Source organism: Lactuca saligna, chromosome 5 (assembly GCF_052625555.1).
Source record: "Lactuca saligna cultivar CGN05327 chromosome 5, ASM5262555v1, whole genome shotgun sequence".
In the NCBI taxonomy this organism is placed as follows: domain Eukaryota; kingdom Viridiplantae; phylum Streptophyta; class Magnoliopsida; order Asterales; family Asteraceae; genus Lactuca; species Lactuca saligna.
The window spans coordinates 318103637-318115440 of record NC_136421.1 but is presented as its reverse complement, the minus strand read 5'-3'; the positions used below and the strand labels follow the sequence as shown (position 1 = coordinate 318115440).

General features: G+C 32.1%; 2 protein-coding genes across 2 annotated transcripts; both read right to left on the bottom strand.

Annotated features, from left to right (window-relative positions):
• Nucleotides 1-1801: 1801 nt before the first annotated feature.
• Nucleotides 1802-3795, bottom strand: EMB1644 (Small nuclear ribonucleoprotein family protein). Its single transcript, XM_078997332.1, has 8 exons — nucleotides 3587-3795; nucleotides 3358-3397; nucleotides 3211-3252; nucleotides 2860-2958; nucleotides 2718-2795; nucleotides 2460-2496; nucleotides 2199-2327; nucleotides 1802-2085 (listed from the first exon to the last, which is right to left on the bottom strand). Exons 2-8 carry the CDS (start codon nucleotides 3358-3360, stop codon nucleotides 2066-2068), a joined length of 408 nt encoding a protein of 135 aa, XP_078853458.1. The 5' UTR covers nucleotides 3361-3397; nucleotides 3587-3795; the 3' UTR covers nucleotides 1802-2065.
• Nucleotides 3796-5054: 1259 nt separating this feature from the next.
• LOC145047113 (uncharacterized) lies at nucleotides 5055-11610 on the bottom strand. The gene is made up of 10 exons (XM_078995355.1): nucleotides 11540-11610; nucleotides 10740-10882; nucleotides 10554-10631; nucleotides 10281-10430; nucleotides 9728-9916; nucleotides 9188-9623; nucleotides 8176-9101; nucleotides 6854-8071; nucleotides 6305-6718; nucleotides 5055-6259 (listed from the first exon to the last, which is right to left on the bottom strand). Exons 1-10 carry the CDS (start codon nucleotides 11608-11610, stop codon nucleotides 5055-5057), a joined length of 4830 nt encoding a protein of 1609 aa, XP_078851481.1.
• Nucleotides 11611-11804: the final 194 nt, after the last annotated feature.

The window sequence follows — 11804 nt, the reverse complement described above, 5'->3', positions numbered from 1 at the left end:
TTTGGCCTTTAATCAAGATTCTCGAGTAAGTGAATAATGGGATCCGGGGGGGATGTAATTTTCATTGGCGTTGGGGGATTAGAGGAGGGGTTGAATCGATCCAATTTGATTATCTTGTAGAAGGATGTTTGGTGCTTGAATATTCCTTTAGGGAGCGGTTCGGGAGGCTCTTTGCTTTAGCCTTTAATCAAGATGCTCGAGTAAGTGAATAATCGGATCCGGAGGGATGTAATTTTCATTGGCCCCTCCTCTAATCCCCCAATGCCAAAGAAAATTACATCCCTCCGGATCCCATTATTCACTTACTCGAGCATCTTGATTAAAGGCCAAAGCAAAGAGCCTCCCGAACCGCTCCCTAAGAGAAATATCCAAGCAGCAAACATCCTTCTAGAACCTCGTTTGAGTCTCACCCCCACCACTCTATACATGTAATTAGAAGGAATACAACCATTCTCATGGAGGTGATTAATGGATCCTACAATCTTTTGCCAAACACCCCTCCAATTTCGGTTCTCGAATCTTCCGAAAAACCACCACCTTCCCCATGACAAAATTTGACAATTTTAACCCGAAGAGCTCCCTTGTCATTAAAAAAACCACCACTTCTATTTATAAAGAAGGCCGAGGTTAAAAATATCCAAACTACCAACCTCAAGACCTACAAGTTTCTTATTTAAAAAGTAAAAATTTACTATAGGGGTTTATAGTTTCATGGGATAATGACTTAGGAGGGTAATAACGTTTCCCGTTTGTCCATATTAGGTCCCCAACGTATTTTTTGTGTATATTACACCATTAAGGTTGTTAAAACCGTTTATAAATAATCATTTTACCGGCTTCTTCCTGTTAAAATGACTATTTGTAAACGGTTATAATAACCTTAATGGTGTAATATGCACAAAAAATACGTTAGGGACCTAAAATGGACAAACAGGAAACGTTATTACCCTCCTAAATCATTGTCCCAAACCAAAATTGATCACGATTTTGACCATTTCCTGTGCCACCATCTTCAAATATGTCGACCCATGCTTTTGCTAACTCAACTTCTTTTCGGCCTTCCCTTTCCCGTGCTTTTGCTAATTCAACTTCTTTTCGGCCTTCCCTTTCTTTTGTTGTTAAGGTGATTGTTGTTCTTCGTGTTTGGAATCAGAAACAATTTCGATTGAAGGTGTGAAAGGCAGTTGGGATGGAAATTGGATTTGGGATGGTTGGGTTTAGAGCTGAGATTGGAATTGGAATTGTTGTGGCATTTGGAATTGTGAATAATAACTAGGAATACCATTCATTTGTGACCAGAAAAGTGGATTTGTAAAGAATTTGTAGTGGGGTTATATTTTGGAAGAATTAATTGTATATATGTGGTAGATTTGTTTAAAAATAATAATAATAATAAAAGAAAGAAATAAAATATGGCTTATAGCCGCTTCTAATGGTTTGCCAACGATTCAATTCTCCCCAACGTTCCAAATTTTAAAATTTTGCAGCCGATACAAAGTCACCGCCGGTATTATATCTGCGTCGAGAGCAAGTATTCACCGGCGGTGAAGCCCTCCACGTCGGATACTGGCGGTAAGCCATTCACGATACCCCATAGCCTGACAAGTAGCCTTTCTAATAGTTCACCAAGCATAGCTTTAAAAAAATTGTAACGTTACAGCCATGTTTGGCATGTTCTTGTGAGACCTAAGTTGTGGGTCTATAAATAGTCAAACCAATACCCCACCATATGCATTCCATGAAGTTGGTGGTGATAGCCTAGAGCTTAACTGATTCAGCTTAAAATTAAGTAGTGAAAGTCTTTGTGATAAATTTTCTCTATCTTACTACATTCATTATGCTAACCTCTTCTGATCCAAGGAGATACAAGTAGCAATCAATTTTGTTTTCTGAATTTAAACATAATCAATTAGAAGAGACCATGCCGCTGCAAAGTGCTATCTATAGGATGTTGATAGAAACAAAAATAAAGGGCAGATGATGTAATAGATAGTATGCCTTTTAAAAGTGGCCAACGCAGCAAAACACCAATACACATACTCTCTCTCTCTCTCTCTCTTTGCTACTACCGTCCACGGCCTCCACCTGTCAAAATCATCATTGTCGCCACCATCAGAAGAAGAAAAAACACTCCCAATACATGAATGGAATCAGAATCAATCATAGTCATTACTACAATGAAAGAAACAAGTACGTACCTCTGGCGGGCCCACCAGTCCTGCCACCCCCCCTGCCGCCACGTCCTCCTCTACCGCTTGCATCATCTGGGCCATGACCATGACCTCCTCCTCTTCCTCTCCCACGCCCCACTCCAGGTGGTCTCCTATCTGAAAATCCCAATCCATATTCCACATTTTATATATATATATATATATATATATATATATATATATATATATATATATATATATACACACACACATTTTCTTCAAACAAACTAAACCACAAATCACCCATACCTGAACGGTTCTTGTCTTCTTGAACCTTATCAATAACCTGTTATTATGTTAATCAACAACACACCAAATTGGGTCAATATCATCATCATGTACATATAAAAAACAAAGACACAATGTCTGTTTGACAGGACAAACAGTATAAGACATACTTCAAAACCCATCTAATACTTGGAAAAGGAATTTTTCTCATTCTAAAGTACCAAAGGAGTGAGTATGTATAAATTATAATGTATTTGTTAGAAACGAAAGATAGCTTACCTCATCTGGAACTCTAAGATACTTGATTGTATTACCACGAATGTAGCATTCAGGCATTCTCCAAAACCTATCTCCGTCCTACACAGTACACAAACAATCATTACCAAAACTCAACACTCAAAGCATAACAAACTCATCATACCTTTGAGGTACAGATAACTTCACGCAGATGGATGTTCATCCAAGTGTCGCAGTTCACCAAATGTCCATTGTATGTCTCCCCGTTTTTCAGTTCTACCAACTATCATAATCCACAAGTAACAAAACATAACTATCAAGATTAAGGTAACAAACATCTTACTAACTCCAGCATGTATGATGATAATTCTTTAAAGATGGACAAATAATTCAAAACGATTTGAGCTCTACTTCTCTCATAGATGGAAAACCATAATCATATATTTGCAAGGCATATTAAAAGGGAAAGAATAAACCCAAAAAACACCGATAATTAAAACATAAGGATATCGCTAGATGAGGGAAAAGATGGTACCATAGGGTGGCCTTGTGCCGTCTTTAGTAGAGATAGAGGAAGCTGATACAAAAATTAACAACACTAATCAATGAACGCACATATATAGAGAACCATGCCATAAAACGAAAAAGCAACGAAATTTGATTCAAAATTTGCCGTAAGTACCATTTTCTAGGGTTCGGAACGAAACAGAAAGTAAAGAAACCTGCAATCACAAGAAAATAGCGATGCTCGTTTAGTCAACGGCTTAAATTATACATACAACATACTACACCCTGTACGGAAGCACTTGAACCCTAGATCTACTAAATTATAATTTCATCAATTCTCGATCTGATTAGCGGGTTTAAGGAAACCGATAATCGATTGTTACAATATAAGACCAGATACTTACACTAGAAAAGGAAAGCACAGCAATGATCTCAAGATTTCTCCTTCGCCCTCTTGCAACGTGCCCGGTAGAATAGTGAAGAGGGAAACGTATTTTGTATTTAAAGCTGTGCTGGAACCCACTTACACCGATCAAATCAAATTCTGAAGGGACAGGGTTTAGGGCATATTTCCAGTCATCTTTTTACAAAAGTCGGTATTTGAATATTTTCCAAAGAGTTTTTACAAAAGTCGGTATTTGAATATTGGGAAGTAGTATGTAAGGATGATTTGTGATTTTTGTTTTTTTAAATGATTGTTTGTTTTGGAGGTCGCATTATATATATATATATATATATATATATATATATATATATATATATATATATATATATATATATATATATATATTATATTAGTAGATAAAATATAATATTAATATCTTAGTGGATCTCATATACATCAAGCATATATTTAATATATTTAAAATGAAGTCGATTAAAAAGATATTTAGATATCCTAATTTAATTTTAAATTGTTTTTATTTGTTTAAATTGCATTGTTTTTTGAAAAAAATGATTATAAATAGTTAATTATAAGTTGACCTTTTATAAATATTAAAATATTCAATAGAGTGTATTATTAGTAGCACATAAACATATAAGCTACAAAGGGGTAATGTTGGGTTAGGAGGGATCTTACAAAAGCCACTAAGAAGCACCGTAGAAGGCTAGAAGCAATAAACAAATTAACTTTATAAACCAAAAAATGGATCAAGTCCAACGAGATATAATGCAACAAAATGCAACCATGGGAATCGCAAATCAAACTTTTGCAGTCACTTGAAATCTTCTTGGGGTGGATTGCTAAAAGTCCAAAGTAGAACTCATTTTTTTGTAATCCCACAGAAGAAGCATATAAGCAACAAGTGGCAAGCCCTAAAACCATGGAACACTAAACCTAAACAATTAGGATTCTAATCGTAAATCACGACACGACCAAAGAATTGTAACATCGCAATGAAAGAGTTTTCTGGGTTTTAAGAGTGGTTGAGAGGATAACGAAATTTCTAGGGTTTTAATCATCTAAATTCGTTCATAGGGCGCCTTTAGTTATAAGGGATGTTTAGAAACCCTTATGGGAGAATTACTTGGTCAGTAAGTAATTATCCATAAGTTTGATAATTATCTTAAAGATTTGACTTTCAAATTTTTTACACTTTTAAACCCCTTAACTCCTTAAGTCTACAAGTTTATAATTAACTAGGTTAAAACCCGTGGAAATCCACGGTTGATAAATTGAAATAGAATTATAATTTTCATTTTGTTTGTATAATAAAAAAACATATCAAAGTTCACAAAAAATGAAGAATAGTGATATTGTAATTTACATGAATAAATGAAATGCAATAAAGTATTTTAAATTGTTTATTTAATATGATGGATGAAATATTATTTTTTACAAGTAAATAAAATATGGTACAAAAACACTGTTTATAAATTCTGGAAAACTTCTTTATAAACAACATTGGAAGTTTGATTTGTGAGGGCACCGTCCTTATCTAAAATTAATAATTTTAATCTGTCTCTGCTTTGAACTCTAGATAAGGCAACATATAATTGTCCATGTGAAAACACTGGATGTTTGAGAAACAAACCAACCTTCGATAATGATTGTCCCTGACTCTTATTAATGGTCATTGCAAAACATACAGCCAATGGAAATTGTCTTCTTCGGAATTTGAAGGGAATCTTCTTTTCTAATGGAGTTAAAGACATTCTTGGAATAAAAGTACGGTTTCCAATATTAGTTCCAGATATGATACGCGCCTCAATAACACGTTTGCCCAATGATATAACCTGGAGTCTTGTCCCATTGCATAAGCCATTTTTCTGATCAATATTTCTCAGCAACATAACTGGAACACCGATTTTTAAAACTAACTTATGGTTTGGTAAACCTGATACCTTTAGACCATTTAAAACATCAGGTGAATATAAATTTGCATCAAACTGATCATGGACAAATTCAGATTGGCATATACTATCTGAACTTAAGTATTCAACCTCATCTCCTGGAAACTTCGATAACAAACGATCGTTTATTTCCTGAACGACTTCATTCTTTGGAGCAAGTATTGCTCTTTCTTGAAAATAACTTGTATTGTTGTAGTTTTCCAAAATTGAAGGATATACAAAGTCGATTAATGAACCTATAGGAACATGTGGATCATCAATGAGAATATCATCTGGAATATCAATAACTGTTTCACCATCGTTGATACCACCAAGTTTGCCTTCTCCTATATCCAACAACCATTCTGCAAAATCTTTGATTTTTTCTATATCAGATTGATCCCTTCCAACAGTTAGCCTCATGTTTTTTGTTAATTTATGGATCTTGCAATGTTCCCATAAATATGAAGAACTTAAAGAAGCATTAACAATGTTTTGTCTACTTCCACCAGGAATAACATGTAGAATCTGTCTGAAATCTCCTCCAAAAACAATAACTTTCCCTCCAAAAGGAATATCTGAGTTGCTAGAATTTTCAAACCTAAATACATATTTCAAACTTCGATCTAAAGCTTCAAATGCATGCTTATGGACCATAGGAGCTTCATCCCAAATTATCAAAGAGGTTTTTCTCAATAACCTAGCGAGGTCACCATCTCGACTTATTTTACAAACAGAATCCTCTGTTAGTTCAAATGGAATTATAAATCAAGAGTGTGTTGTTCTACCTCCAGGCAATAATAATGAAGCAATCCCACTTGAAGCAACATTTAAAACAATATGACCATCACATCTAATAGCTGCAGATATTGTCTTCCATAAAAAAGTTTTACCAATCCCACCATAACCATAAACAAAGAAGACACCTCCTTTATTTTCTTTAACTGCACCCATGATATCAAGGAAAATGTGACGCTGCTCATTTGTCAATGCAAGAAACATACGATCAAACTCAACCTTCATAACAGGAATGTCATAATCTAACTCCTCAGTGATAAGTCGATTGTTTGAAGAAGAAACAGAATCTACATCTGGGATAGGCATGTTTTTATAATTTTTGAGAGTGGAATTGTTCCTTAGTAAAACTTGTTCTATCTCGAACAAAGTTAAGTTCTTAAGTTGATCTTCATTGAGTGATAAGTCTGGAGGATAAAGAGCAAATTAATTAGAATTATTATTAACAATTTTTATTTATAATTAAAATAATAGTTAATGTATGTTTAAAAATAAATAATTGAGTTTTTAAATAAATAGTAATAATAATAAAACTTTAATACCTGGAGATTTGAATCTCTGTCGTTGGTTATAAAGAATTCCATCTGCTAAATATTCCCATGTGTTTTCCCAAACAACCTCCGGTTTAGACATACTGTTACACATCAATAATGTAGCAAATAAAAATCGTAGGTAAAAACCAGATCCATAATGACTTGCTTCTTTGATTGCATCGATGTATTCCTTGTCATCATCCAAGAGCCCAAGAGCATAACAAGCATCCCTAAAAGAAGAATATAGTTCACCATTTACTGTGCGGATTTCTTCAAATGATTTCGGACCTTTGACCTTATTTAACAAAATTCTTAAGAAATAGGCTTCCCCTAGATTAGGTGAAACCGAATGAATTCTACCAATGCACTTTCCTACCTCCCGTGGCTTCCAAATCCTATCACCGCGTTGCCAAACAAACTTTGTAGGGAATTCAACATACGTAAGTTTTCGTGCATCAATGTTAACTGCATTACACTCCATCCAAGCTGTGAACATTGAAGAAGCAACAGAAGTTTTGTCGAGAACATCGTCAATATCATCGTCTTCCCCATAAACAATTTGTTGTTGACCAGGCAGATGAAAAGGAAGTCTAACCACAGAAGGATACCTGTAATGAACATCATATTTAAAAATTCGCCATGATGCTTCACAGGCAGATAGATATCTACAGTCGTAATACTCATTGATTTCATCGACCGTATCATTATTATCACATTCATTATTGCTTTGTTCAAGGACAACTGTAGCTCTATCAGGTCCCGTGTTTATGTATTTAAATAAATATTTTATAGAAGACCCCTGATTGCACCATTCAACATTAATATGTGCTTGATATCTTCTCAATAGATACTTGTTGTATGGAACAACATTTCTATTATCCAAATGCACACCCGATTTTTCAACAAAATGACCATCGTTTCTTCTCCTATATAAGGGAAAACCATTTTGATCAACAGACGTATGGTTACAGAATTGCTTTGGAAAGTTTTTAGAGCATTTTCCGTCCACCATGCATGGGCAATTGATATTCTTAGCTCCACATGGACCATGAATCATGAACTCATTCACAAGTGAATACAATTCTGGATCTTCATCTCTGTTTGGTATCACGGCGGAAATCATCGGGTCGATAAATTCAACAGTCGGTAACTTGTATTCAGAATGCATAAATAGACATATATGACTATGCGGCAAACCTCTTTTTTGAAATTCTATTGTATAAACAACTGCAAAACATTTTGAACAAAATAAAATTGTAATAGACCGTAAGAAAAAATATTAAAAAAAACTTAAACTTTTATGGATTATGAATAAAAGATAATTCAATTACCTGCTTGAATAATGTCGAAAATGTGATTCTCCCTTAGGTCTTTAATAAATGCATCAAGCTTGATCTTGAACAACCTACATAGTATATCAGGTCTATCATCTGGTTGAAGTGAAGTATCCTTAAGAAACCTTTTAACCTCAGGCCATTTGGGATTACACGTAAAGGTTATGAATAAATCAGGATATCCAAACCATTTACAAAGCGACATGGCATCCAAATAGTTTTGCAGCATATAGCGCGCACCACCAGTAAAGGATGAAGGTAATATGACACGTTGGACAATGTTGGAGATATTTGTATTTCCTTGAGCTTTTTGGTTACGTAAATTCTCATAAGAATCACATCTGAGAACATGTTGTTGCCTGCGTATATAATACAATCTCTCACTTTCAATCATAGTATACGCATCCACCAAAAATTGTTGAAATAACCTTTTTGAATTTAAAATTAGTGAGAATGAATGATCCCTGTCTTGAATTCTAAAAGCGAAAAATTCTCTCATTGTACATTTCGCCCGCTTGTTTTTTGTAGATGTAACACCTCTATGAAGAATATCAACGCTGTAACCATCATCACCATATGGAAATAGTAGCGGATATTGGAGAGGAAGATAAGAAGGATGCAATTCACTGATACGTTGTAGAAATCCGGATTTCGTTTGAACAACAATATCTCTATTTTGAACTGAATCAGAAATGTCACCTACAATTAAAGCAGCAACCTCAGAAGCAGTTGGTAGGTTATATGTCCTTCCATCTCGATCCCTTTTTCCAATAATTCTTAACTTCACATCAACTTGAGGATTTTTCTGAAAAACATCTCTTACCATTCTATAAGACCTAACCAAGACATTATTTGAATCTAACATCACCTTCAAATATTCAATAATATCATTATCAATGGATGTAGATTGATGCTTTTCCCCACTAAAAAAATTGAATATATACATAATATTAGTAAAAAAAGATAAAAATATAAAAATTAAATATGAATAAGAAGTTTGAAAATATACCCAAAGCATTTTTGTCTATTTGAATTTTCGTTCTCGGTATCATAAATGTATAACTGAGAGAATTTCGGTTGCGATCCATTTGGTGGTAAAAGGCTTCCAATACTATGATAATTTTGGCCACCAAGTCTGAAAATGTATGGAGCATTTCCTTCATTGATTGAAAAATCTATTTTACCACCCATCGACGTAAAAGAAAACATTGAATTGTAACGTCGAATGTTTTTCATAAAGTTTTTGCTTTTAGAATCTGTTAGTCGAAACATTTTTTCATAATTTGGTGGTGGTTTCTTTAAATCTGGTAGTTGAACCTTGCCATAACCACAACATAATGAATAATTTGTGTTCCCTTTTTGTTTTCCTCTAATAGATTCATTTTTCCATAACTTTGCATGACATGTTTTACATACAACAATTTGATCACCATGATCCAAATATTCTGTAAAAAAATAAAACGGTATAAGTAAAGTATTTAAAATTTTAAGTTTATAAAATATGGTATTTTATTTGTAACAGAAAAAAACAGGTATACATAGTGATTACCTTTGGAAATACCAACTATTAGGTTATCAGTAAGGACTTCATGTATATTTTCTACATCTGTTGTCAAGTCAATCAATGGAATAGGAGATAAATCTTTCAACTTTCTTTTTAATTTATGACATCCTGTACTTAACTTGATTGATGATGAAGAAGCAGTTATTGTAGATACATTTCTGCATGTAACATTAACTGTAAAAAAAAATAGCGATCATATATAAATTTATTAGAAAGTGGACTAAAGTAAGTTTTGAAAAAAAAAAAAAAAAAGTTATTACCATTTGAAATGTTAGATAACGGAGTTCTAACATTTATATACAAAGAAAATGATTGTAGGGGTGAATTTTGTTTTCCATGTGATTTATATGGATTGACATTTTCATTTTGATGGACAATCTCTTTTGATTGATCTGTAAAAGAAACTTGTTATAAAAATGGAAGACATACGTTATAAAATATAATTAGAATGTAGGCAATAATATAAAATGATGATAAAGCATTTTTTTTATATAGGTAAATGTAGTGTAAAAATTGAAAAATAAAATAAGTAAATTACTATTATCCGTGTTTTTGAAAACAGTTGAAGCAGATGGATTGAGAACACTCGATTTTGTTTTCATTTTCTTCGATTTCTTATTATCCAGATATAATTTTCTTTGTCTTCTTTTCTCTCTTGCTTGCAAATAGTACATATTATGGTTTGCTTCTGCATAAGAAATAAAAGTATATGATATAAAATGTAAAATAAAAAATAATTGAAAGTTGGTTAACATTATATTTTTTTCGTAATAATATATAATGAATAATAATAATGAACAAAGAAATGTACCTTTGTGACCGTTGTTAACAAATACCGCAGATGATGAATATTCAGTGGTCGATGAAGAAGGCAATGTATTTGCTTTTTCTTGTTATGTCAATATAAATCATATTTATATGTTATTAAATGATCTATTTAGGCGTTAAAATGTTTGTAATAAGAAATTTATAAATAAATGTTAAAGAAAAAACGTACCATTGTTAGCTGAAGTAATAACATTTGTAGTGGTTGAAGCTTGTTCGATTGATATAGTGGACAAGTTAATGTTACTTATATTATCTAAATAAAAACTATTTAATTTTCTACTCTTTTTAGAATTAAACGACTTCATGATATGTCTGCAAAATAAACAAATAATAACAATTAATTTATAAAATAAGATGAAACTTAAAAAATATAATAATTTATCTAAATAAAACCTAATTAATTTGTAAGTCGGTCAATTTTTGGTAAATAAAATATAAACAAATAATATTTATTTTAAACAAAATATAATATAGAAAATATAAGATATAAAGCAACATGATGATTTTGACATATATTTGCAATATTTTTTTATATAAATAAAACCTAATTAATTTTTAAGTCGGTCAATTATTGGTAAATAAAATATAAACAAATAATATTTATATTAAACAAAATATAATATAGAAAAGATAAGATATAAAGCAACACGATGATTTTGATATAAATTTGCAATATTTTTTTTTATAAGTTTGTAAGTGGAATCATCCTTATAATTTGGTTGCATTTAAATTTTTTTATATTATTACTAAATAAATTTAAAACATAATTTTTATCATTCTTTTTTTTTTCAAAAAGTTTTAATCAACCAATACAATAATTCAATTTTATTTAATATTATAGAAATGCATTTACACTTTTGTATTAAAAATGAACCGTAAATTAAGAATATATATGTATTTATATTATATGGTTTATTTTTATTTATAAATCTTAAATAATAAATTTGTAGCTATAATATCTGTGGTTACAGACAAATTATACATTTTGGGAAATGGGAAATGTAATCGGCACAAACAGAAGCAATCCTCCTCCCACCCATTTGTAACTTTACCTTTCTGGATTTGAAGGTTAGAGAAATTGGATGAATGGTATTTATAAATCCAATATTATTGCCCTAACAAAATCGTTATGATTCACCACCCATATTGAAATCATTATCATCCCGATTACAGTAAGTATCGTTCATTCATGTGTTTAAATTCTAACATTTTGTTTTCATCTATCGATTTCTTA